Below are 27,691 nucleotides of genomic sequence, written 5' to 3'. Positions count from 1 at the left end.
CATTAAATACAGGTGTCACCAGTTATACTAATTACAGTCCTGTTATATTTAATAGCAACACCCTGACTCTGCATGACCTGAATGGAACTTAATAAGCACCACTGATAACACCTGTGTTTACCCTACTAGTTTATATCAAAATAGCTGGTGTATTTAAGGGCTTTTGCCAGAGTATTTTAGTCAGTGCCCAGCAGATCAGCTGACGATGCTGAAGTGTAAACTTGTAGACATGCAGTTAGCTAACATTACACATCTGAAACAAAAGATGGCGCCAGTGGGTTACAGCATTGGCAGGTTTGAGTGAATGTTTCCTTCCATTTTCAAAGAATTTCATTTTCATTTCATATTCTCAGACTTATATTCAATATTAACGGATTATTTTATATATTCTCTGTTTCCCAGTGAAGTTATTTCCCAAATGACATCTCCCGTGCTTTAAAGTAAACACCTGCACGTGAGATGTCGCTCAGGCGCACTCATCTTTGATGCGGTCACGACTTGTCGCTGTAATCTCGCGTTGTACCACGAGACTTCTGTACTAGCCGGGTCCCGGTGCCAAACGTATTGGTCTTCTCAACGGTCGGCAAGTTAACAGCACTTAAATATCGGAATAAACATCTTATCCATGCCGCTGTGTAAAACGGGACGCGTATTCATCGTGATGTGCAGTACACGAGCTCCGTTTAAACTCTGACGGTCGACGCTGTGAAGGTATTTTATTAGACGGTGAAGGCGCTGACAGCTCAGGGTTCTCATCTTCACCCGGCATCCAGCTACGTCTATCAACATTGAGGTTAGGTTACGTTGAAAACGTTAACTAGCTAGCCGAGCTAATTTATCCAGTGGAATTAGTGAGTGGAGCTATTTTCTTCTCAAGTTAACGAATGTGTTCGTGGTGAAACGCCGGGTTTGTATGTGAGCAGGCAGCTGGTCGCTTTTGCTTTCTGTACCGGCTGAAATGGAGGGACATGTGACGTGGTAACGTTAGTCCGGTTCCAGACAGCGGTAGACCCGGCAGACAGTGGCCTCAAGCGCTCTTTGACTTCGCTCTCATCAGGTTGCCACCGTAACCACAAGCCTGTCGACCAACTCAGTGATGCACCAGCAGAGCTCGTTGATGCCCCCCCTGCTCAGCGATGTATTCTGCCAGTGCCGCTCCGCCGAGACCCACCCAGGGGTCGACCCGGGCGGCGGAGGCGGGCACGCAGAGGACCCCTTGTCAGCCTCTACATCCAGACCCGTGAACCGACAAGCCGTGGACGAGGACTTGCGCCCGGAGCCTGGCCAGTCAGGGCATCCGTGTGATATCTGTGGAGGATCAGAGCAGGAGCACAGACTGAAAGTGCTGTTCCAGGTCCTGGATGTGAACGGTGATGGAGGCATCTGTGTTAACGACCTGACGATCGGGCTGAAGAAACTAGGTGTCCATCGCACTGAACATGAGCTCATGGTGAGAAGACATATTTGAGGCGTTATGTTTTTATGTGTTTGAGAGTCTTATTGTCTCGCTGGCCACGTTTCTCCCTCACTCCTTTTGTGTGTAAACGAACTGAAAATTTAAAATGCATGCAATGGGTGTTATTTAGTAGGGGTGTAAATCACGTTTCAAGTTTGCGATGTTTGCTGATACCATAAATAATATTTCGATTAGATATCAGACGATATCATATTCATTTATCAAATTTAGTTATATTTATGTCAACTCTTATAACAACTTAATTATGATTCAGCAATTTTGTAGACATGACGAGAATTTCAAAGAAGAGGGATATCGTAAAGCGTACGATATAGATTGATATATCCACATTGCATGGATGATTGAACAATTAATTGATATCCATCCAGTTCGATGTATCTTAACACCTCTTATTATTTAGTCAGCAAAGTAGATAAATGACAGTAGGGTACAATGACAGGCAGTGGTGGACTGGCTGTCTGGGTGGCAGGGGTGAAAAATATAAAAAAGGGCACCAGCTGAAAGCTGTGATGCATATGTAGAGAAACTGTAATCCCTGGTGTAGATTAATATAATTTTATTATGTGACTTAAGGTATAATAACTACCACACCTCTGTAATAAAAACACACAGGGAACTACAGTGTATTAACTATTAACCATTTTGAGGCAGGTAGAGGTCAACTGATATTCTAGCTTGTTGTGCAGCCTATTTGGCACTTTGTTCACTGGAAGGCAGGGGTAATGCGGCCAACATTTTCGAGTTGTGAGTCATAAGCAGTTTCCTTGATTAATCATTTAAAAAACAAAAAGAGGTAAAAGCCTACATATTAAACACATATACTTGAAGATCATAGCATGCAGAGCACTCTTATGAGAGTAATCTGTTATGTCAGATCTTTATTTGCTGGTTGATCATTAAATTTTGACTGATCAAATTGTTAATGACAGAAGTAATCGATTATCAGTTAGTCGTGCCCCACATGACACAGCACTTGAGTTAAAACCAAAGGACTCAAACTAACATTCTTTCAAAATGGTAAGGTTCCAAATGAGAATAATAATTTGGGTTGTACAGGTATTTACAATTTCACTCTCCCCCTCCATGTTTTCACATGTCACTTGTCACTCTCTTCCCCTGCAGTGATTGGCAGCCCAGCTAAGCTCACATGAGAACATGGTGACCAGTCCTGCTGCCCAAATCATGTTAGTTTGCCATGCATCTGGATTCGTGAGATTGCGAGATAACAAAATCATATGAGAATACAGCCCTGATTTGCTACATAGTCCACTCTGAATATATAGCTGAGAGCTCCTGTGGTGGAAACAGTGTTGCCAAATTTCTATCGGTGGACACATTTCTACTGTTGCACAGTCTACACCATCATATCACCCAATCTTACTGGAAGGGCGCTCTAGATGGCACTTAATCACCTTGGACTTTGCAGTACAGGGCTCAACAGTAAGGACTGCCCATTTCTGTGGGGCAAGTAAAATGCCATGTTGGGTATCAGGCAACTCACTTGTCTGACTGGGCAAGTAGTAAAAAATAATTCAACTATTAGCATATTTTGGTAATATATTAATGGTTAAAGTAATTTTAAATCATGCAAAAATGGTAGAAAAATCTGTTTTCAGCCCCACAAATATGAATGTGCAAACAAGACATTTAAAGACATCAAAATAGGATGGACTTTTTGAAATTTTATAGACATTGCAGCCCTAGATTAATGACAATTAACTGTAATCTTTGTTGTTATTCAATAGCAGCTGATTAATAAAACACTTTTATAGGTGCAAGTAAAGATTTCTGACCCTCTATTTGTGGGCTTAAGGGAATCTAAACATCTCAGTTGAAACTAAATTTGGTAACTAAGTCTTTTTTAGATGTCCGGATATCCCCTTTTCTAGGGGGTTTCCTCCTGAATGGCAGTGAATGATACATATTTGATTTTATGCGCATCATACAGCTATTGCAGTGGCTACTTTGCAGAAGTAGTAACTGAGTGAGAGACTCCCACAGTCTGACCTCATACGACAGTCTGGACTGGAAGCACATCAGCACTGTGGAAATTCAGCAGCTTCTCAGAAAGTCCAAGACCAAAGAAACAATTCATGTTTCAAGCTACTTTAACTACACAGCTCAAAAGGGCCAGGTTTCAGTGTTTCTCAGAGTAATATCTTCTTTATGTCATTTTATATATTATTATCCTCTTCTCACAGCTACAACATTTTAAGCAGATTTGTTGTTTAATACCTTTGCAGTGCCATTAATAAGTGAATATTATTTTCAGTCAATATGAAAAGCCTGCAGACTAAGTCAAAAGTGTTCAACTGCTGTTTGGTTTAACATTAGAATGGGCAAGACACATTACCTCAGTGGCTGAACATGGTGTTGGTGCCAGACATTGTGTCAGCATGTGAGACACTGGTATTTTCACTCACTGTGAATTTAACAGTGAATGACGTTGGGGGAAAATGCACAGGTTCAAGCTAACAGGCCCCGCAAAGACACAGGTAGAGAAATAACAGCAGTTGTGTAGAAGTTAACCTTAGAAGTTAACATACTCAGAGTTGAATCTTAAAGGATTGGCTACAGCAGCAATAAAAACTATGTACTTCCGTCAGCTAAGATGAAGTATAAAGACACCTGCCTTCTTTCCAATCTAATGGGTCTAAATGGCCTTGTTTGTGGTGCTCAAGCACCAAAAATACATTTGAAAAATTCAAAACCAATGTTTCTTTCTGAAAAACATGACCTTGTTACTCAGGATAATTCACAAACCTTGTTGTGAGCAGTTTCATGTAGACTAGACTATTGCTGTCTATCAGAAAGAAAGTACTTCCAGTACATTCTAAAGTAGTTCTGGTAGATTCTACTGCAGAAAAAAGTAGTTCCCATATGAAAGTTCTCAGAACGGCTCTGGATTATCTTGATATTATTAATATTGTGAGTGCATTTCAGCCCCATTACATGGGAGAGAAGGCAGGCATCTTCACGGCTGATCTCTCCAAAACTCTGTAACTCACCAAACTATCTAGATGGACAAATAACACCAACGAGGGGAAATATGTATTTTTGATTTTGGGGTGAACTGTCCCTTTCAGTTTCATGTTTTGCACATTTTATAGGTAGGTTTATGTATTTCGACTCAAGACTGGCATCAGTAGGATGTAACTGGTGTGTTTGTTGCTATTTGATATCATTTAACTTCAGGGAATGCAGGGAGTTTTGTTGTTATTTCTTGTCATTTGTGGTGTTGCTGGACTTCGTTGGTATGTTATGGATTCAGGTAGAGCTGCAACAATTAATTGAGTAATGGTTTATCAATCGATTATTAAGTTAATTGGCAATTATTTTGATAATCGATTAATTGGTTTGAATACTTTTTAAGAAAAAAATCCAATTTCAGCTTCTCTTATGTAAATATTTTCTGGTTTCTTTAGTCCTCTATGACAGTAAACTGAATATCTTTCGGTTGTGGACAAAACAAGACATTTGAGGATGTCATCCTGGACTTTGAGAAACAATGATTGTCATTTTTCACCGTTTTATAGACTAAACAGCAAATCGATTAATTGAAAAAATATTTGACAGATTAATCAATGATGAAAATTATCATTTGTTGCAGCCCTTGAGTCAGAAATGGTAGGGTATCCCCAGGCTCTTAATTAACACATCTAACAGGCAACTGATTGGGGTTCGATTATAAACAGCTCTTAAACACTGTGCTGCTGATACACATGCATACACATGCTCTGTACACAAGCATGCACACATTGTGTGATGTAGTAGGCCCAGCGATGCACTAAAGCTTAACTGACAGCACAGCAGGTCTTGTATCAGTCTTCCTCTCCAGGCCACAGTCCAGGGTTATGAGTGTCTGTCCAAACACTCTCAGGAATGTAGCAGGTTATAGCCATGTCCAAACGCAGTACCAGACAGAAAGCCTCATACACAGGTTTGGTGATCCTGCATTACTGTTGTTATGGTTCAAAATAGACAGACATACTGCTTTTAATCTTGACTGAATCTCAGAAACCTGTTTTTGTACTGTTTCTGCAGTGTGAGGACCATTGACACAACACAAAATTTAAGTACTTTTATATGCCGAGTTGCATTTTGCCAGTTGGTTGATTTGTATTTTGAATCAGTAAAATAACTGATCATACTCTTTTGCATTCTGCATATACTTTTACATATCCCTGTGGGGCTGCAACTAACAATTTGATCATTATTGTTTAATCTGTTGATTATTTTATAGTTTAATCAATTAGTTGTTTGGTCCATAAAATGTCAGAAAATGGTTTAAAAAAAAGTGTTGATCACTGTTTTACAAAGCTCAAACTATTCAGTACGGTCCTGGACAGTTCCTCTTTCTGTCATACAGTGAGTATAAAGGGTGAGTCCAAAATGAGATAAGAGGCCTTTCTCCATGAAGAGGAATCTTCAGGCCACCCTACTCACTGATAATACAGTGCTGACTCACCACCATTAGTCAGTAAACCACAGACAACTGTTTGTCCACCTACAGTAAAACATTTTCTCAAAGAACACAGTGATCACTGCCGACAGGTGCAGAGGATGGAAAAAAACAAAAGCACATTTAGAGAAAAGCCATTACTGCTGACACTCTGTGTACGTAACAGACGTTAGATTGAACAATGAGTAGTGTCAAGCACAAGGTCACCTAGAAAAAAAAAAGTGCACAGACCTTTGCCAAGGCTGCATAATGTACTAAAACTGTTGTGATCATAAACGTATACAAAATTCTCTCCTGCACCAAAAACAAGTCTCTTCTTGTAGTTCAGTAGTTGGTTTGTAGCTGAGCTGTGACAGACATTATAAGATTTTTGAAAGCCACTTCCTGGTTGTGTATGAACACTGAGTGTACATAACCTACTGGACTGTTCAAGAAGTACACCATGAATGCTTGTTGGACACAAACCCCATGAAAGAACAAAACCAACATTGAATGTATCCTACAAACAAGTGTAGTGTATCAAAGCCTCTTATTCCTCTAATCCCCATTGTTGTCCAGAAACACATCAGTGAGCATCACGTTTGCACTGGGTGACATGTTCCATCATTACAATGAACACACACACAGTGTAGGTTATTTTCACTTTATCCCACATACATCATCCTGCAGCCCCAGATACTCACTAGAGCACCAACTATGTTGACTAGCTGTTTTTTTAAATTACCTGGTCCAAAATTTAAGCTATATATTAGTAGGGCTACATCTAACTAATTATAATTATTCTAATTATTTTAATAGTTGATTAATCCATTGATTATTTTCTCAATCAATCAGTCGATTAATTGTTTGGTCTATAAAATATCAGAAAATGATGAAAAATGTCTCCCAATGTCCAAGATGACGTTCGTCGCAACTCTATGTATTTGTCTTGCATCTTATTACTTATTACTCTTATATTAGGCTGCAAATTACACATTAAAAAAACATAATTTTGCCTGAGACCAAGCACCAAACCGTCTTTGGCTATCAAACTGAAGCTTAAAGCCTCTAACCCAAATCCACAATAGTCTTCTAACCATGTAATTTAGGGTCTGCATGTAATAGTAAGCATATAAAACATATTCTGAATGAGATTTAATCCAAATTCAAAATATTGTGATCTAAGTGTTTGCACACTCTCCTGTACTGGGTTTGAATTGGGCATTTATAACAAAAATTAAGCAATCAATTCCACATACCAGTCAACATACTGTTCAACATTGTAAAATGCTGCAAAGTAAAGCAGTGAACATGTTCTAAAAGTAGCGTATACATAAACTCCTATTGATTTGTTTAGGTGGTCCTTTGTTTAGGTGCTAAAACACATAAGCTGCCTGCGTCTTCAGAGGTCAACAGCAGGACATTACTGAGCTTCTGTGTTGGGACTCCTGAGGCAGCTGACAATCAAATGTGAGCTGAGACACCCACATGGTCTGAGAAATGGTCTAAACAGCAAAATGAGCTGTTTTTGAACCAGGTTTTCTAATAGTTATGAACGTTTATTTCCATTCAGATCTTTGTGGATGCTTAATAAGAAAGCTTTGATATCATATATGCATTTTTAATATTTCAAGCCAAGATTCCAGTGGTTCCAAAAAAAAGTCTCCTCACATAGCGTTGCATTGTTACAACTCTTCTCATCTTTGAAGAATTTTGTGAACCTATATCCCTTTGGTTTTCTATTTGTTTTTCTGTGCAGTCTAAAGCAGCAACATCAATATCCTTTTTCCTGCACAACTGTTTGCAGAATTGTGTCATTCATTAGCATTTTCACATCATTACACTTCTAGGCTTTTATTTGCTTAATTTGCTCCTCATGCAGAGGAGGAGAGGTGGAGGGACTTGTGATAGTATTTGGGAGCAGGGACTTCTAGGTTTTATGATGGACATAATGTTTCTGTCAATAATCAGTTACACTGTGTACTGTGCAGGCTGTTGAGTCAGTAAGACAAGACTGCAGAAAGTGGAGATGGACCTACTTTGCTGCGTCACACTGTAGTTCTCCAAGCAGGAGGAAGCCAGTACATTGAGAATTAAAATGCAGTGGAGCTCGGTTGCTGGTGGATGGGATCGCCTGCTGAATGCTGACGGTGTGCTTGGAATGACTCAGAGGGAGTGCAGGCGGATAGTGAGGGAAGGAGGAGGGAGGCATCACTCAGCAGATTTTTTTGCTGTGAGGATGGTGCAGCTGAGGGGAAACCCTGAGTGTCACCCTGCCCCCTCCTTCTACGCTGCCTGACAAATGAAGGCATAAAATAATTTGCGTGCTGCTATCTTGTCCTCCATTGGCTGAGGGACTTGCTCCATGGCTCGACAGTAAGACCTGCCAGTAAGGGCTGCAGCGATTGGATGGGCTCGGCTGCAGTGAGGATGCAGGTTTCTGGAGGCTCTCTTTGCTGCATTTCCCTGACCGCTGGTACTGAAGCCGGCTAAGTGGCAAATCCTGTCAGTTTGTCTGCTGCTGCTGCCATCATTTTATCTTTTTCAGCATGAGGTATTTACAATCTGAAATTCTAGATTTGATAGATGGAGAACTAAACAGAAGTTAGCCTGGAGAATTTTTTTTTTCCTTTCTGCATTTGATGAACCTGAGCTGGATGTCTGTCAACGGAGTGATTTTAATGAGAAAAATATTCAGTGAGAGGATGAGACTCTGAGCTGGAGCAGTGAAGTGGAGGAAAGTGGAGGAGTCTGCTCTGCAGTCCCACGTTGTCCTCACCTGACCTTTCTACACTCGTTCTACTCACTCAACTCTTTGCTCTCAGCCAACAGACTCAGTTAAGTGTTACCGTTGTGTTTGAGTAGTGGGCTGTCCCACAGACACAGTTTGAAGATGCTGAAGGACATGCTGAGCTTCCTGTGCCAAAGCCTTTTTGGCATGACACAGTGTAAGCCTGGTGAAACTCAGTTGCCAGGGGAGAAAGAGACTGAGGCTACTGGGGACTGCAGAAAGCTGCAATCTGGCGTGCATGAAAAGACTGAGAGTAAAGAAAGCAGCAGGAGTACTGGTACTCCAAAGAAGACTACAGTATTAATCATGGTGGCACCACCTTCAGATCTTCAGCAGGTAGGATAAAGCAGGAGGCTCTATTCTGTTATCCTACTTACAGTAATATACTGTAGATCAAGGCCTGATATCCATCCCTGCTTAACCTGGCAGGACTTCTCGAGCTTATTACCCAAAGTGCCACATCAGATTTTTATTCAGGGTCAGAGGTCAGGAACTTTTGGTGATAACAAAATAACATTTAATCATCTCACATATAACTTTCAAGCAACATACAATCACGTTCAAGAGAGTTAAGATTAGGCCTGGGGTTGTAAAACAGTAGTGATACATATTAGCAATAGACACGTCATCAATATCAGTAAGAAAAATGTTCAATATAATGGTAAATAGTTTCACTTAAATGCATTAAATGCAAACTACCATGAAAGCACATAACAAATATGCCTTGACTTATGAACAGCTTGTCATATATCCCTTGATGATTGAGGATGTTATGAGTGACACGCAGAAAGCCAGCCATTTAACAGATATGTTACGTGAGTCACAACAACAGAACAGATGAGTGCAGACACTGAGGAAATTTTTAATGAAAAAAGGACAGGTCAGCTCGCCAGTGTGGTAGTTTTATGAAGTCTATTATCTCTGTGCCTTGATAAATACAGTTCATTTCCAAGTAAGGCTGTTCAAAAGAAGTATTTAAAATGATGAATAATTATCAATATCAACTGAAATGATACATTTTATCATGATACATTTTTCAGTTATATCACCCAGCACTAGGCAAGTTAGTCATGAGAGCCTTGTGAGATAAAAGGCAGTTTAGGAGCTGATAGCAAATCCTCAGGTGAAAAGTTAATGCGTGAACTCAGCAGCAACACTTTCTCCAGCAGTTAACGTTGCCATGACAATGACATGTCAGTGATAAGGAAATAAGCATTTATGTGGGACAGGACCACTGTGAATGATCTCCAGCTACACTGTATATTTAATGCCACTAACAACAACACTGAGCCATAGAAAGATTATTTCATCTAAGTAATATAAAATGGTCTGGACTTTGAGAAGCCCTGCTGCAGGGACAACAGGAGAACTACTGAGTGGGCAGATGTAGGCCTGCGTTCACATTTCACTGACTTTCAAAAATCAATATATATTTTCTTCTGGCATGTGGTGCTATTTATCCATCTAGATTTTTTTTTTTTTTTTTTTTTTTCGGGGGGGGGGGGTTGCACAGTTTTTTGAGATATTGGCCACAGAGAGGTCTGCCTTTTTTCCGATATAATGGGACTAAATGGCACTCTGCTTGTAAAAAAAACAAAATAAATCAATACATTTGAAAAAGTCAAAACCAGGGTCTCTTCCAAAGAGACCTTGTTACTCAAGATAATCCACAGACCTTGTTGTGAACAGTTTTCATATAGGAACCACTTTCTTTCTGCAGTAGAATCTTCCATAACCATTTTAGAATCTACCAGAACTACTTTCTTTTTTACTAGAAAGGAAGTAGTTCCTACATGTTTACAACAAGTTCTGCAAATTATCTTGTTTAACAGGGTCACGATTTGTTGAAAAAGTCACTGGTGTTGAATTTTTCAAATATTTTTGGTGCTTTGAGCAAAAAGTCCCATTATACTGAAGAGAAGACAGACATTTCTACAGCAAATATCTACAAACTCTGCAACTCACACCAAAACTATCTAGATGAATAAATACAGGCCAGAGGAAAAATATATCACAATCAAGATCCACTGGATGGATTTGGACAAGATATGGTCCAGACATTCATAGTTCTAATTTAACTTTGATGATCCCCTGATTTTTCAGCCAGTGCCAAAATCAGGTTGATACTTCTGGTTTTATGTAAAATTTCTCAACCTGGAATGTATTGAAATCTGATTGGTGTAGACATTCATGTCCCCTTCACGATGAATTGTAACTTTTCATCAAAACCACATTCCTGTTAGCTTCAGCTGTACTTTGTGTTGAGTGCTAATTTGTAAATGTTAGCATGCTAACTGAATAAACTAAGATAAAATAAGATATGATGTAAAAAATCAGCTAAACATCATCAGTATGTTGCCATTATCATTGTGAGCATGTTGGCATGTTTTAGCTTGAAGCACCATTGTACCTTGCAGAGCCACTAAGCGTTTATTTAGTTTAACCTTTATTTAACTAGGAAGTCCCTTGAGATTGAAATCTCGTTTTCAAGTGAGGCCTGCATGGCTGCAGACTCTTAATCTGTTAAACCTGTATTTACTCAGTGTTGGTTCACTGAGCTTCAGAAACACTCTGTTCTGCACTCAAACATTTACACTTTAAAGCTGCCAGGTACAGCCACACTACGCTTACAGAGGAAGTTTGTCACTTTTTATTTGGACGTACAGTCAATGTTAATAGTTAATGAAGTTAACCGAAGCAATAAATCCTTCAGTGCTGCTATATTGACCAATAAAAGCTGAATTCTCCTGTTGCAAAAAAATCAATTTTTTGTTCTTCTTGCATCAATTGATGTCACAGCTAGTTGTGAAAATATCAGGAGAGGAATGAGAGGAAGGTTGGACATCAGAGAAGCAGTGGGGAGAAATGGCATGTAGATTTATTTTAGGGTTTGTTTCAACCAAATCAGAGTTGGAGATTGTTGGAATTTCTTGTTTGAATGAAGCTGATGTTAAAATTAAGGGTTAGCTTGTTGAGAGCAATAAAACAGCTGTTTCTGGTTAAACAAAAAGGATTTGAGTCTTTAATAAAAAGGTGTGTCTCTGAAATGTTATTAGAATAACAATCTGAGCTGGTCACTGACAGCAGCTGTGGTCTCCCTCAATACTGGACCAATTTTAAAATCATTGTCCCCATTAATCACTTAGAGCAGTAACTTTTTTAAGATTGAATTTTGTAAGTTTGAAGTTACCATAAAATGTTTGATTCATTTAAAAAAAAAAAATCAGAACCAATAAAACAAAGCAGTGGGATTTAACTAACATATAACTCTTCATTTAACTCATCTCGACAGTTAGTCTCATGTGTTGATCAGAGTTGTGATTAAAGGTTTGGGTGGACCTCAGAAGATTTTCAGATCTCACACAAGTTTGAGAATGCCTGAATTAGAGATAAAAACATGGCAAAGTAGGGTCCAGGTTGAAAAATACCAAACCCTTTAATTAGCTAGAAAGATTTGACACTTTCAGAGGTAACTGACACTTTGACATTTAGTGTCAGTGAGACATCATAGATGCTGGCTTTCCTCTAAACTTTGTTCAAATGACCACTTAAATAGCTAAATGTTAACCTGTCATTTGTTAGCCATTACATACTGGTATGAAAGGCAATAATACCAAAGTTGACTTATCTTAGACACAGTCAAGCAGCTTTGGTCAAAACATGTCATAACAGCTGCTTACTTTGCATAGATGTTTCTGTGACTGCATGAATTATGATGGCTGAACTGCTAAAATACATTTTTAAATGGTTGATTAAGTAACTGATTTCACCTCAGACACACATGGATGTTTCTGAGAAAAGGCAGACAGCCATGTCAGTATCATTGCGTGCAGTGTTAATCTTCATTGTCTGCTGTGTCTAGTCATTTATTAAGCAGGGTAGGTGTGGTGCACTTACTGTTCATTTCGAGTCATTGCGTAGCCTAAATAAACCTTAAAGGGACAGTTCACCTCAAACTATTCCACTGTAGAAAGACAATAATTTCTATTATTTTGAGTAACTGGGCCATGATTTTTGTAAAGTGACACTGGTTTTGAATTTTTTTGGTGTAGAGAAGGCAGACATCTCTGTGCCTGACACCAAAAAAAATCTAGATAAACAGCACTACAGGCCAGGGGAAAAGAATGTATTTTTGATTTTGAGATGAATTGTCCCTTAAGTAAAATATTTTAAATACAAAAGTGTAGTTTCACTTGTTTAAACAGTTCATATATTTTTTACCAAGACATATATTTACAGTGGGTTATCAGTCCATCTATCAGAATGTCTGTGCAGTTAAAATCATCTAGCGGAAAAGTTAATGTCATTTTGTTAAAAGTTGCCACGATCAGTTTGTGTTTTATTTTTGTGTATAATGACTGAGTAAGCAATTGACTATTAGGCAAGTTGCTTTGTCAACTGCTTTTGTGCCTTGATGATCAAGTTATACTGTATATTCACACACTCTGAAAAGGTGTGATCTGTGTGTCCCTGTGTTTGACATATTTCCTCAGTGGGAAATGGTGAGTCACATGTTCTCTGTGAGATGTATCTACCATGTTAGCAGCTGATGATCCCATGGGAGGCAGGCTGCTGTTGAGGTGGGCGGGTGTGTAGCTCTCTATATCTGTCCTCTAATGACAGTTTTTCAGAAATATTACACTGCACTTTCAGTTAGGGAAACCTGATGTATCTGTGTCTCTATATCCCTGTGTCCAATGTGGACCACAATGACTTTGAGTATTTTGAATCAAATGGATTACCATCTGGAATAAAGTCAGTGCTCAAGCTGAGTTTATTTCTCCCTTCGCATGAATTGATGAGGTATCGTACATGGAAAAAGGTATGACTGAAAATGTGCTCATCTTAATTCTGTCATTTAGTTTGAAGATTTTTCAGCTATTTGCTGAATTGGGGGCACAGTTAACTTTATTTTTGTGTTGTGTAAATGATCTGTCTCTAATTGTCCTTGTCAAATGATATCCTCATGTGGCTTCTCAAATTCTGACTAAAATGCTCCCAATGGAAATATATTTTTAATTGTGGCATCTTATATTTGCTTAATATTTTCTGCTCATAACTGTCAAGTATCAGGTGCTTTGCTAATGACAACAACTTCCGCAAATGAGCCTATTTTAGCAAATTAACGTCTTATTAAGCATATCTTAATAATTTAATAAGTTAGATATAATTAGAACTTAGCAATAGTGATATTACGAGGAAAACTGCGTTGTCTTGATTTTCATTTATACAAGAGTACTGTGCACTGTCTAGAAGACTGGTTTTAAATAAAATTGACTAACATTGGTGTTTGTGTAGCAGTATTCAGTATCAGTGTACATGGCCCAATGTCTCTGTCTTTTTAGATGCTAACACCAGATGGCATCAGAGTCTGAAATGTTCTAATTCTCAGGGCTCTGACGATAGCAACATATTCCCTCATGAGGCAGTTTACTGCACCTGTTCTAGTAATTATGTTTTTTGGACTTTAGCATACTGTCATAAGTGTAGTATAGCTCCTTTAAGGAATAGAGCAGTGCACAAGTGTGTGCAACATGCAAGGGAGAGTGAGACTGAGCGATGATGCCGCTTATAGCACAGTAGAAACTTAAACTCAGCAGTAAGCTGTCAGTCTGGCAGTAAATGTACAGTTGAGGTCACTGTGTTTCAGTTAATGAACTAACACCTTCTTACCCCCAAACAAGAAAAGTCTCATCTGTTATTCCCCAACAGCTGGAAATGTGAAGAGGGTTAGTGAGTAGGAAAGGCTAACATTAAGCTAATGCTAACACTAGCATTGTACCTTTACATTGTCAACTTAAGTGAGCTTGTATCCATTTCAGAAACTTTGTGATCCAGCCTTGAACTGTAGTGTCATTGGAGACGTGTTGAAAACAGTTGCTGTTACCATGTTGTCAAGTCCCACTGATAATCCCAAGATACCTTGTGTCAAGTCTGTTAACCAACCAGAAGCTGTGCTCCTAACTTGTATACGACAGCAGTGATCCATAGATGCATTAATGAGATTGAAATTTGCAGTGATGATGGTAATGAGCTCAATCCCACAATAGGAGTCACGTGATCGCGGTGATGCTGTATTGATGTGGTTATCGTCACAGCCCTACAAATTGTACACCCATTGGCTTTAATGTGTACTTTTGTTGCTTAATTACATTATCTTAAAAGACTTGACACACCAGTGTTATAGGTTTTTTCTGTGGTTTTCACAACTTCCGGGCAGACTTTGGTTTCACTAAATTTCACACAGTATGAAAATCAACAGTATGAAGTAGCTTTCTATGTCCTGCTACTTTTATGCCACATTTCAGAAGAAAATATTGTATTTTTAGCTCCACTACATTTATATGATAGCTAGTTACTGACATAGACATACAAAATACGGTATGATACATTGGTTTAGATTCAAATGTTCATCATCTCCACTAGCCACAGCAGTAAAATGCTGCTTACGTGTTATTGCATCAGTAATCATGATTCAGTAATATAGGCCTCCAACAAACTAAGATTTTTTATTATGAATTAATCTGTCAGTTTTTTCTTTGATAAACTGATTAATCATTTAGTCTGCAAAATGTCAGCAATTGATTTAAAAAATGCCCTGTATTCCACTATAAAATGTCTTGTTCAGCAGTCCAAACCCCAAATCTGTTCAGTGTTTCTATTTAGTATTCAGTTACAATGATGTAAAACAGCTGCAAATCTTCTCTGATGAATGACAATTATCATAATAGTTTGCTATTAGTTGATTGACTGTGTACCAATCAAGTAATTGTTTCAGCCCTACATTAATACAGTACCTGATGGCATGTGGTGGAAAATCTGAAAATAACGACTGACACAATGACCAAACTTGTCTTTGTGGTATTTTGATAAGACTTTGCAAAGGATCAGTACACAATCACAACAAACTGTAATAGTGGACTGATAACAAGTCTAGAATGTGCATCTGTTTTATAGGGTAAAGAGACAAAGGAGGCTGAGTCAGGATGTGTGTAGGTGTACTGAGGGCAAAAGTTGTCTACCTGTTGAGGGAGGACAGAACTCATCAGTCCCATACAGGAAAAGCAACTGTGTGGTCAAGGATGGGAAAGCAGGTTATTCCTTATTAAACAATTGTCAGATAAGAAACAATTCTGTGAGAAAACCTCCATCATTTCAGGCTATACCAGGCCAGTTCATACAAAGAGCAAAGTTCAACATATAATTTTCGAGCTACAGGTAAAATTGGCAGGATGCATTCTGCTGCATTATCAGTACTTTTCCTTTTGATACTTAAAATATATTTGTTTGCCAATACTTGCACTATATTCTGAAATCAACACTTTTACACATTTAATTTTATATGTGGTGATATCTGATATTCCAATATTTTACAACTCATTTTGACTGATGCTGATTCCAATACATACATAGTTATGTCCATCAAATTTAAGAACATCAAGTATCACCTGTATATAATAAATATAATAAACATATTTATTGTGCCTGCTCTTATTGTGCTGGCCCACTACCAGAGGCAGATATAAAATACAATTCTTTTCAAAATTGCAGTCATGGAAAAAACCTCCACACCATAGACATAAGTGAGTTGTACGTACATTATCAGCCTTTCATTAGCTTGAGTGTTTATTCTGGGCCAGGACTGATATCTTCTTTTAAAGTCTTTATTGGCAGATATTGATGACATGATAACATTGAAGCCTGCTAGTGAAGGGCTAAAACCTGAACATAAGCTGGTGTAATCCTTCAGGTAGTTGTTTTTCAGTGATAATGTTGATTGTGAAAACCCATTCAGTCTCTCAAACACTGGCCTGTGGTCTGGTCTCCATCCTGTGGTTGATTGCTCAGTCAGTTTTGCCCCACACTAGCAGAGCAAATCATGTGGCAAAGTATTGCTCAGGTGCATCATGTGAGAGACAAACATGTAGATTTGCTCTCTAGCCTGCAGACCCAGCTGTTCCTTCCTTCCCCTCAGGTGGCCATTTGCTGCTGTTAAGTGTATGTTCATGCTCCAGCTCACCCTAATTCCTTGTAGAAATCCTTCCAGTTGGCTTGGCAGGCTGTATTGGCACAAAGTGCTGTGGACTGTCTAAGATGCCTAATAACCTGATACGTGTGATGGCTGTAAAGTGGTCCAGACTGCAGCCTGAGTCAGCAGTGCACAGATGGCAGGAGATTGTGGAAGCTTCCTCACTCTGAGCTCTGCTGCTGTTTGTCACATCACTCTGTCCACAAAGCAATCCGCCTGTCTTTAATAACTGCAGGGAATGAGTTCAACTTAATATCCTGCACAGATAATCTTGCTATATTTATATACATCTAATGCATCATGCTCACTGAAACATGTAGGAAAAAATACAAAACTGAGCCAACATTTTGATAAGCTGCTGTCTCTGTGTGGAATCATAGCAGTACCATAGAAAAGATTAAATCAGCAAAAAGATAATAAAAAAAAAAAAAAAGTGTGGAAATATAAAGAGGAATAACTAAAAGAATAAGTTTGTTTTTTTTTAATAAAATGTGGAATTATAAAAAATAAGAATAAATATAAAAGAATAATAAACATTTTCATATATTTTCACATTAATTTGTTCATTTATTTCTGTATACATTTTCATTTTTTATTTATGTATTTATTGCATATATATACATATATTGCTCCTGCTGCCTTTTTTGTATTACTGACTAAGCTGTCAGTCAAGTGGCTTTGGGTGGGCTTTCCTGCCCAGACAGGATGTATGTGTTCATTCAAGCAAAAGCAATATGGAAAAAATATAAACCAAAAGAAAAGATGTTATATAAAAAATATTTTGAAATATGCAGAAATAATACAGTATATAGACATATATACAGAAATAAATTAACACAAAATAATTTGTTTCCTCATTTATTTTCTTCTTTTTTTTACAGATGTATTTATGTATTTATTTATTTATTTATTCATTCATTTATTTATTCATTTATTTATTTATTTATTTATTTATTTTTTGGGACTCCTCCTTGTGACCATATGACCATGACTCCATATCCCGGTCCCTGTCCCTCACATGTTTGTTTCTTAATTGACACAAGTCACCAAAATGTTTCTCCTGTCTGTCTCTTCTCTCTGTACAGAAAATAGTGAAAGCAGGAGACAAAGACCTGGACGGACAGTTGGACTTTGAGGAGTTTGTTCATTATCTCAGAGACCATGAGAAGAAACTACGGCTGGTCTTCAAGAGTCTGGACAAGAAGAACGATGGTGAGGAATTGTTACAACTAATAACTTACTTTTCTGCTGTGTCTGCTGTGGGTTACTGAGAACAGACAGAAGCAACTTAGTACTATAAACAAATTGATTTCTCCATTGATTTAGCTGAAGAAAGAAGATTGCTCAAAAAGGGATTGAGAGTCAGTGTATTACCTGCAGTAGATACCGTCAGCATATCCCCAGTTTGGACAAATATAGAGGGGCACCAGGACAGAAGCTAAGCAATGTATTGCTGTGGACAGAGCCAAAGGGTTAAGTGAACACTATATTGAGAATATTTTCACATCTCTGCCTTGCTGTCAGGAAGCCTTTTCTGATGGGAAACCACTGTTATGTAAGCCAGATATCACTCTCTTCTCACCACCAAACTCTATGGGCAGAATCAGTAATTTTACCTTGCTGAACACAACAGCTGCTGATCTAATGCTGCCTCGATCAGTAAGTTTGTTTGTGTTACTGTGTGACTTCAGTGTTTTAAAAGATCAGTTTGGGTTCACCAAATTCACACAATAACAAAAGCAAACTAACAGATGATGGCAGTGGTAGACTATTAACTCCCATGCTCTATGAGGTAGAATTACTGATTTCACCCATGGAGTCTGTGTTTTTGGTGGTTTCCTGTCAGAAAAGTCTGTCTGACAGGAATGTAAAGCTGTGAAAATATTCTAAATATTAGTGTACACTTAAACTGATCTAGATTTTTTGAGTGTCTAAAATAGATTTTGATGATGACGCTGATGCTTAGCTTCTGACACTGCTTCTCCAAACCGGGGCATGGCAACTACAATTTATTGTACATAATTTACTGACTATGAATAAGTGCCACATACTTGCTTGGGTCACTATACTAGCTTGCGTCAAGCTCCAAAAAACTCCAGCGACTTTAAGGGTAATTGTGTTTACAGGCTGAGCGTTTCTCATTGTCACAGGTAAACTGACCTGCAGCTATTAAATCAATGGAATTCACCTTTATTGATTAAATAACAAATGTATTTCTGTGGTGCAGGCCGGATTGACTCACAGGAGATCATGCAGTCTCTGCGTGACCTGGGAGTGAACATCTCTGAGGAGCAGGCTGAGAAGATTCTCAAAAGGTGAGTAATGACAAATCTGTTTACTCCCTCTCTCTGACTGTGTGTATTTGTGATGTCTCCTGTCTTTTTCGTTTAAAAATTTCGTGTATGAGCAAATGTGAGTCCTTTACCTCAACATCTTCATTCAGTGCTTGTGTGCCGTCAGACATTATAAAATATGTAACAGAATTCTATAACAGATGATGAAATGAGTATTTAGTGGCAGATTTACTTCCTCATGCTCAAAAGCACCTCAGCAGCAAGTTTTAAAATCCATTAGCAATGCAATTATTGTGCCAGCAAGCATCGAGTTGATTGAATATAGGCATATAATTAAGTATGAAATATATTTCCACATCCTCATACTACACTTTTTCTTGTTTTTTTTTTTAATCTTTATTTTTAATTAAACTAAATTTTATGAAATTAATGAATAAACAATCTGAAACTGAAAAAATATGTATATAAAAATTTAAATATTTTGTTTTACATTGGGAATAAGAACTCTGCAGTATTTTTAAAAAAATATCAGTTAAGGGGAATAATTTTAAATTGCAATGATGCTGCGTTCATGTTTCTTGATGTGTTTATCTGCAGTTCACAGTACTAGAATGTTATACATATATATGATATTATGATAAGTGGTACCCTTAACTTTACTGTGTTACATTTTGGAAATATTTTTTCTTGAAGCATGTTCAGATAGCAAAACTATCTGTTTCCATCACATTATTTGTGCTTTCCAGAATATTGTATTTGTATTCAGGTACATTCCTAATGGCCACATATGTTTAAATGACAAAAAGCCTTCACTCTAACAGATAAAGCCAGCAATGTTCCATGTCTGAAAAGGGCTTTAGTCTGCTCAGCCGTTGTGCCTTTGAACTAGCTAATATTTCCATTTATCTGGCAGCAACTGGCTCATGTTGTTATGGCATATTGTCTGGTTCTAACCTCCTGTCTGTGTGTCTGTCTGTCTCTTCCTCTCTCTGGCTGGTCTCAGAATAAGGAGGGGTCATATCTGGGCCCCTATCTTGTAGTAAGTAGCAGCTTCTACGGTCTGCTTGTTCAGCTAGTGCTGCACTGATCACCACTGCATACTCTGACTAATCCACTCACCAGCTGCTACTTTTTTTTGGTGCAAAACAGCAATGAAAAGTGCAACAGATATCATTTTAGTAAAACAAAGAAATGCTGTGATAATCTGGTGATCCAGTTGTGGCACAGAGTGCAAAGTAAAGCATCCTGCTACAACAGAATGCACTTGACCTCATAAAAGAAGCCACAAGAACAAATGTTAGCATTACTGAGAAGTATCGGTGCATGTGAACAGACAGCTTGTTCTCTCTGCTGTGTAACACTGTCACAGTTCTAACAGTCTGTTATTTTACCTCCTCAGTATGGATAAAAACGGCACTATGACAATTGATTGGAATGAGTGGCGAGATTACCACCTCCTACATCCAGCAGACAACATCCCTGAGATCATCCTCTACTGGAAACACTCCACGGTACACAACAAAGTCAAAATGTCATCTTTTCTACTGTGGGGACAATGCACAAGACAGAGAGAAATGTTGAGATGGTTCCCACAGTATTACGTTAAATGATTAAAATACTATGGAAACATTCATAAGCATTTATATGATAGTCACATGTAGATAAAATGTATTTTATATCTTTTGTGTTTTTTTATATTCTAGTTATATAAAAGGCAAAATGCTCCACCCCAGGTTCAAACTCCACCAACCACCCACAAAACGAAAGAGTTTAGCTCAGAAAGGAGCAGATTTGCTGTTTTATTTTTCACTTTATGATAACGCATATTCAGCTACATTGACTTGGTTTTGTGTAATCATGTGAAAGTTTTGTGATATATCAAGATAAAGTGATTGTTGCATTAAAACCAAAAGCAGGGGCGCCCCTATAGCTCAGTCGGTAGGGCGTGCGCACCATGTATCGAGGCTGTTAGTCCTCTGCAGCGGCTGCTGGTTCAAATCCCACCTGTGGCTCATTTGCTGCGTGTCATCCCCTGTCTCTTCACCCCCCTTTCCTGTCATACCTTCAGCTGTCACTGTCAATAAAGGCAAAAAAAAAAAGCCCAAAAAATAACCTTTAAAAAAACAAAACAAAAGCAGTCTCTTATTAAGGGGGAATAATGTCATAAAAACATGTAAATATCTTGTTATAATTGGAAAAGGATCTTGTAAAAACAAGAAAAAACAAGAAAAGATAATCTTTAATTAAGAGAAACTAAGTAATTTTTGTTGCGGTGGCAGCATGGTGCAATAGGTTTAATATAAAGCTGTTTCTTTTCAAATGCCTTTTGGTTGACACGTCCCCAGTTTTTCAGAAGCAGCAGGAGTACTGGTGTAGGGAGCTAAGTAATGTGCTGCTGTCGACAGGGCCAATATTAGCTGTAAGTAATTAGATTATTAGTAAATATTTGAATACTAATATGAGTAATCACTAATAATATTGAATAATGGTGATCATGGTCACATTATTTTCCAGCAGAACCAGATGTGTAATAGACTAATATGTCTCCTTGGACAATGAGTTTAATAACTGTAGAGCAGGGAAGGTACTCTATTATTTCATTTGTCCTGTAATATTAATCCACTTTAAAATTAAATTAATCATGCAGTGATTGAGTTAAAATGTCCCAACCACAGTACCACACACATATTCATACAGCACAGTTCTACAAGTTTAGAATTTCCTTGTCACTGACTCTGGCTGTTCAAAACTGTTCAACTGGATCATTTTCACCAGACTGAACCCCTCTGCTTCCTCCTCAGATTTTTGATGTTGGGGAGAGTTTGATGGTGCCTGATGAGTTCACAGCAGAGGAGAAGAAAACAGGAATGTGGTGGCGACACCTAGTGGCTGGAGGAGGAGCTGGTGCTGTGTCTCGAACCTGCACAGCACCACTGGACAGGCTCAAAGTACTCATGCAGGTAAAACAACACTCATGTCTAATGTGTTTAGAGGAAAAACTCATCTTCAAAAAGGGGAGTATTTTGGCCGCTGACTCTCAGGAGGGATATTTTAGTTTTAGATAAACTGAACAAAGAGAGGTGAATTATCGATCACGATGTGAATACATGCTGACTTCTCTTTCTGGTCCTGTCCTCCCCAGGTTCACGCTTCCAAGAGCAACAGCATGCGTATCGCCGGGGGCTTTGTTCAGATGATCCGAGAGGGCGGTGTGAGGTCACTGTGGCGAGGCAACGGCATCAATGTCATTAAAATCGCCCCTGAGTCTGCTATTAAATTCATGGCCTATGAACAGGTATGCAACAGTACAGCTCTGTCTCCAGTAAGCTGCACATTTCTGTCACATGTCATGTTGTTGCATAACAAACAAGGACGACCTGTCTGTCAGATCAAACGAATAATCGGAAGCAACCAGGAGACGCTGGGCATCACAGAGAGACTGGTTGCGGGCTCTCTGGCTGGAGCCATCGCTCAGAGCAGTATCTATCCTATGGAGGTGAGAGACCAATTAACATGGTTAGAATTAAACAAATATCCAAGTGGCTTCTGTTTGTCATGTGACTGACTGCCCATTTTAACTTTTAGCCTTGAACGCATCATGTGAAACTGTACTGTGACCTCTTATCTGGAGGAAAACAGACCATCACACGCAGACTCACAGACCTTCAGTTATGCACAAAGTGTGAGCAAGTCATTTATGTAAATGAGGTTCATAACACGCAACTTGTTTTCATATGACAGATAATGCACGGCAATATGTAAGATAGTCTATGTTTCTATGACTCTTGGACAACAAAGTGGAGCTTGTGTTCACCTGTCAGGATCCTGACATCATTTCCTGTCCTCTCAGGTCCTGAAGACACGGTTAGCCCTGAGGAAGACGGGACAGTACTCAGGCATCTTGGATTGTGCCAAACGTATCTCCCAAAAGGAGGGTGTAGCTGCTTTCTACAAGGGCTACGTCCCCAACATGCTCGGCATCATCCCCTATGCCGGCATCGACCTGGCTGTCTACGAGGTGTGTGGCTGTTGTCAACCAATCACTTCTCTTTTTGTTGTTTTTTTTTTTTAGTTCAATCTGACTCCTCTCCTGTCCTCTCCTCTCCTCTCCTCTCCTCTCCTCTCCTCTCCTCTCCTCTCCTCTCCTCTCCTCTCCTCTCCTCTCCTCCTCTATTAGACTCTGAAGAACTCGTGGCTGCAGCGGTTTGCCACAGACAGTGCTGATCCAGGAGTGTTTGTGCTGCTGGCATGTGGCACCATCTCCAGCACGTGTGGCCAACTGGCTAGTTACCCACTGGCCCTGGTCAGGACACGAATGCAAGCACAAGGTCAGTCACTGCACAATTCTACTGCTCTGTAGAGCTGCTGACTGTTAAAGGAGTTAGGGACACCACTGTGAGGAAATTTCCCAACGAGTTAATAAACTGGTGACAACACAAATGTGATACCAGTTACACTGGACATTTTACAAGAAAAGATACAAGAGATACATATTTTAAATCTAATCTCTAACTTTGATCTTTAATGTTATATCTTTTGATTTTTCCTTTACCTTGAACAAAATGAATGCTTAGAAAGTTGGTTAGTTGTTAAATTTTGAGTTGGGTTTGTCAAACGTCCCCCATACCGATCTCAACAACTGTAGCTGACGTCCACAGATGAGTTCTAAAGTAACTCTAATATTAGATAAACGCTTATCGGTTGTCGTGTTAGCTCCTGGTCAAGGCTAGCTTGATTTAGCCAAGTTAGCCTTGATTTAGGCAAATTAGCACAAGCTAACACCTTCATGGTGATGCATTTAACAACATAATACTTACTTTTACATCTACATGAGACCCACAGTGATGTTGGGGCACCCTATAGTTTCCCTTCCAGTGGATTTCAGTCTGTACAATCATATCCCTTTGTCAAATAAACCTCAGGCTGTGATTAGCCCACAGGGTTACATTTGAAATCTGACTCCTGCTTCTCTGCTACTGATGCTGTATGGAGCCAGCACTTTCAGTTTATAATAGTAGCATCTGTTTTCTGCCAAAGTATTGATAACATGCTAAAATGGTCGGGTTGGTGGATAAGTAATGTAATGCAGCTAGCCAGTTATGCTGCACAATTTAATTTAAAAGAAAATGTCATATTGTGATTATTTTGACTGAAATTCCAATTGCCATATGATCAGTGGAAATAATCAGTTTTGCATTACAATTTTCTCTGTGATTCAAGTCAGAATCTGCAAACTCATGTTACTGCTCAGATTGGTCTTAAATCATTTATTTCCAATGGTGGAGTGCAACTGTACATATTTCCTGAGTTTGTTAGTAACCTCTTTGTTGCACAGAATCTAGCACTGCAGTGCACTGTATGGTTGCTGCCCCCTGCAGTGCTCTAATCTCTTAGCACAATGAACTGTAATGTAACAAGAGGGAATTCAACAGCTTTTTTCATGGATTTATTTTTTGTTTGATGTGTGTGTATCGTTCAGGGTAAACAGATATTAAAATGAGCACCTGAACCATTTTCCTTAGTGTGGTGTCTCTGGTTGCTGGCCTGTGGTCACATTATTTCCATCATCAACCCAGATAGCAGGAGAAAACAGCCCTGCAAGGCCACGAGAGCAGCAGCTGACCTAATGACATGGTGGCAGCAACCACTTCACTGTAGATTTCTAATGTGAACTGATTTTATTGTGAATTAAAAATCCAGATCTGGATCTTTAAAGAAGCAATATGTAGCAATTTTGCATGCAAAAATGAGTACTGCAGTCCAAATAGTGAGTTGGAGCCATAGACTGTATATTAAATAGGTTGAAATCCTCTTCAGTATACAATCTACAGTGGAAGTGAGTGGTTCCCCCCTCCTCCCCAGACATGGCAGAGACAGGCAGGCTTCAATAACACTGCAGGAGCGCAGGATGTGCGCAACCTTGTAAATTGGTAATAATAAGTGAGGACAACTCCTCCGCTGTAAGTTGATCAGCTGTTTATAACTGTCAGTTGTCTGTCAATGTAAAGTTCAGCCTGTTATCCTGAAAACAAAAGCCCACTGCTCTGAAATAACACACTCTGGATGATGAGTTAAGTGTCTGTCTGTCTCACTGCTGCCAAACTCCATTACCATTTTTTTTCTATTTAACAGTGTTAAACATCTACGCCTTCTACAAGATTAGTAATGATTTCTTATGACTCATAAAGACACTTACTCATTTGGTGAATATTCAAGATTAATGTGAAACAAAGATGGACAGCAGCTATTCCAGTCCTGAATAGACATTTCAAAGGGGGACACCACAGCTGCAGCATTTATGTCAAGTGAAGCGAGTATTTCAACTTTACATGTTTCCTTGATCTGTGATGACACATTGTGGTCATTTCATGAATTATTACAATAAAACAGATTTCTTCTTTAATGTGCATGGTGCATGATGTTTTTGGTACCCCAGAAGTCAACAAGTGAGTAGCTTTGTGTGTTTGCTGTAGTGTTTAATGAGCCCGTCCTCCCTCTGTTTTCCTCAGCGACCCTGGAAGGAGGCCCTCAGATGAACATGACAAGCCTGTTCAGACACATTGTTAGGACGGAGGGGCCCCTGGGACTCTACAGAGGCCTGGCACCCAACTTCATGAAGGTCATTCCATCTGTGAGCATCAGCTACGTGGTGTACGAGTACCTCAAGATCACACTGGGGGTCCAGTCAAAGTGAGGAGGGAGGCATAGAGAGGAGATCGAGACGCCAAAGGTTTTTTTGTTGTTGCTTTTCTTTTGAGCTGAAGATTGACTGCGTTTGGCTCTGAGGAATAAGCAGCTGACATTCAACGTATTTAAATCAAATAATCAAACTCCAGCAGGAAAGCTTGATTGAAGAAATGTCTGTTAGTTGCTCTTATTTACATCTTCCTTTTTGCAACCCAGCAATGCTTCAACAGCTGTTCATCTTATTGTAGATGGACAAAAGTTTACATTGAATGAAATGAAGTGGTTCACTGGTGTACCAGTAAAAAAAAAATCCAGCTTGTTTTGTGCACTAACATTAATGGGGCAGGAGCAGTTGTGCTGTAAAAGAAGAATCTTTGTCTTGAAGGGCTTTGCTAAGACACATCACAGAGCATTTCCCATGTCTCCCTATGGGAAGACTTGAACACTACTGATCATCAAAAGTACACAGTGGATTGAACCTGTGTAGGTATGCAACCTGCTCCTTTATGTTGATCTAGATGGAATCCACAGCTTTGTTCTGTGTAACAGGGTGATCACTGGTCAAACGAGACCTAATTAAATAATGACATTTATAAAATACATATATATGTATATGTATATATATATATGTATATATATATATATATATGTATATATATATATATATATATATATATATATATATATATATATATATATATATATACATATTCAGTTGCAGCTAGGTGTCAAGAGTTCAAGAGCCTTTGTCTTTATTTACAGTTTTATGTCTGTGTTAGTCTTTTTCAGAATTTCCCTTAATTCTGCCCAGAACCTTTCTATTGTGGACACTCCAACTCCCCCTCAGGCCTGAATGTAAGTTACACAGTTTCATTAAAATGCCTGAATACATCAACACTCGAGAAATTGATTATGTAATTTGACCCCCCGCCTTTTCCTCCAGTGTTACCTTTATGTTTTTAACCCCCCTTTTGGTAAGGATCCAGGACTAGCACAATGTTATTATGTTGTTTGTTCCGTCCATCACTTTAGTACAGAGGGGTTTAACTTTTAAAGAGCAGGTGAAAGGGCTTGATTTATGTTTGCTTGTGCTAATCCAGAAACCATCATTTTAATTTTAAATTGTAGATTAAGTAGAGTCTGAGCTGTCAAAAAGTCTGACAGTGCACTTTGATGTCCTTTATGCAAATGTGCAGTGACTGTCTTCCTATTGGTTGAACCAGAGTCAGTTGCTTTAAAGTAGGGATGTTCCTAACGAACCTGGCGATTATGACTGACAAGTTAATGAAAATATTATCAAATCACAACATGGCAAAGTGCAATATCAAGATCACAGAAGCTGCAGTTTTCTGACTAAGGTAAAAATATGTCACAACCTGCTATTATAAAAGAAGCTTTGTTGAGCTACAGAGATGCAATGGCCTACGAATTATGTTCTCCAGATTAGGGTTGGCTCAATACCACTTTTTCATGTCTGATACCGACATCAGTACTGCAGCCTTGAGTATCGGCCTATACTGTTTTTTCCCCTCCCTTAAACAACTAAGCTGTCAATGATACCTTTAATAAATTAATACCATTTTAATAGATACACTTTGCTTAATGTAGCCATCTAAAAAAAACATCAGCCATTACACATACACAGCCATTATGAATCACTTACACAACTGGTTACTTTTGTTTAAGCTTTTTCACACACACAGAACCTTAAGCAGCATTTTTTATTAGTCAGCACCTGTCAAACATTCAAAATTAAAATAAATTTCATCTCTGTTACTTGTAACACTTGTCTCTCTACAGCATAAAGATTAGACTAAATTTTATGCAATAGTTTAGACTAGTGGATCATATCAGATCATACTTTTTTATTTCCCTGATTTCCAATCCATACTGATACTGAGTATCCGATCACTAACCAATCATAATCTTTTCTTGTTTTTTGCATATCTTTCAGCCCTACTGTCAATTACAG

At 38.7% G+C, this 27,691-nt stretch overlaps 1 protein-coding gene across 1 annotated transcript; it reads left to right on the top strand.

The window, feature by feature from the left end:
- Nucleotides 1-554: 554 nt before the first annotated feature.
- slc25a25b (solute carrier family 25 member 25b) lies at nt 555-26,301 on the top strand. Its single transcript, XM_084745551.1, has 10 exons — nt 555-1,450; nt 17,824-17,950; nt 18,966-19,053; nt 20,432-20,543; nt 21,834-21,992; nt 22,175-22,327; nt 22,421-22,528; nt 22,883-23,050; nt 23,210-23,360; nt 25,542-26,301. The coding sequence occupies exons 1-10, from the start codon at nt 1,097-1,099 to the stop codon at nt 25,724-25,726; spliced, it is 1,605 nt and encodes a 534-aa protein (XP_084601677.1). The 5' UTR covers nt 555-1,096; the 3' UTR covers nt 25,727-26,301.
- The last annotated feature ends 1,390 nt before the right edge of the window (nt 26,302-27,691 follow it).

This window comes from Lutjanus erythropterus, chromosome 20, assembly GCF_056507025.1.
Source record: "Lutjanus erythropterus isolate fLutEry1 chromosome 20, fLutEry1.hap2, whole genome shotgun sequence".
Classification (NCBI taxonomy): Eukaryota; Metazoa; Chordata; class Actinopteri; order Lutjaniformes; family Lutjanidae; genus Lutjanus; species Lutjanus erythropterus.
The sequence above is the reverse complement of the archived record's forward strand: the minus strand, read 5'-3'. Positions and strand labels throughout refer to the sequence as shown.

Coding starts and splice junctions, on each gene's coding strand:
- slc25a25b (XM_084745551.1), top strand. CDS start 1,097: ATGCACCAGCAGAGCTCGTTGATGCCCCCCCTGCTCAGCGATGTATTC. Junction 19,054..20,431: donor GCTGAGAAGATTCTCAAAAG/GTGAGTAATGAC, acceptor TTACCTCCTCAG/TATGGATAAAAACGGCACTA. Junction 22,328..22,420: donor AATTCATGGCCTATGAACAG/GTATGCAACAGT, acceptor CCTGTCTGTCAG/ATCAAACGAATAATCGGAAG.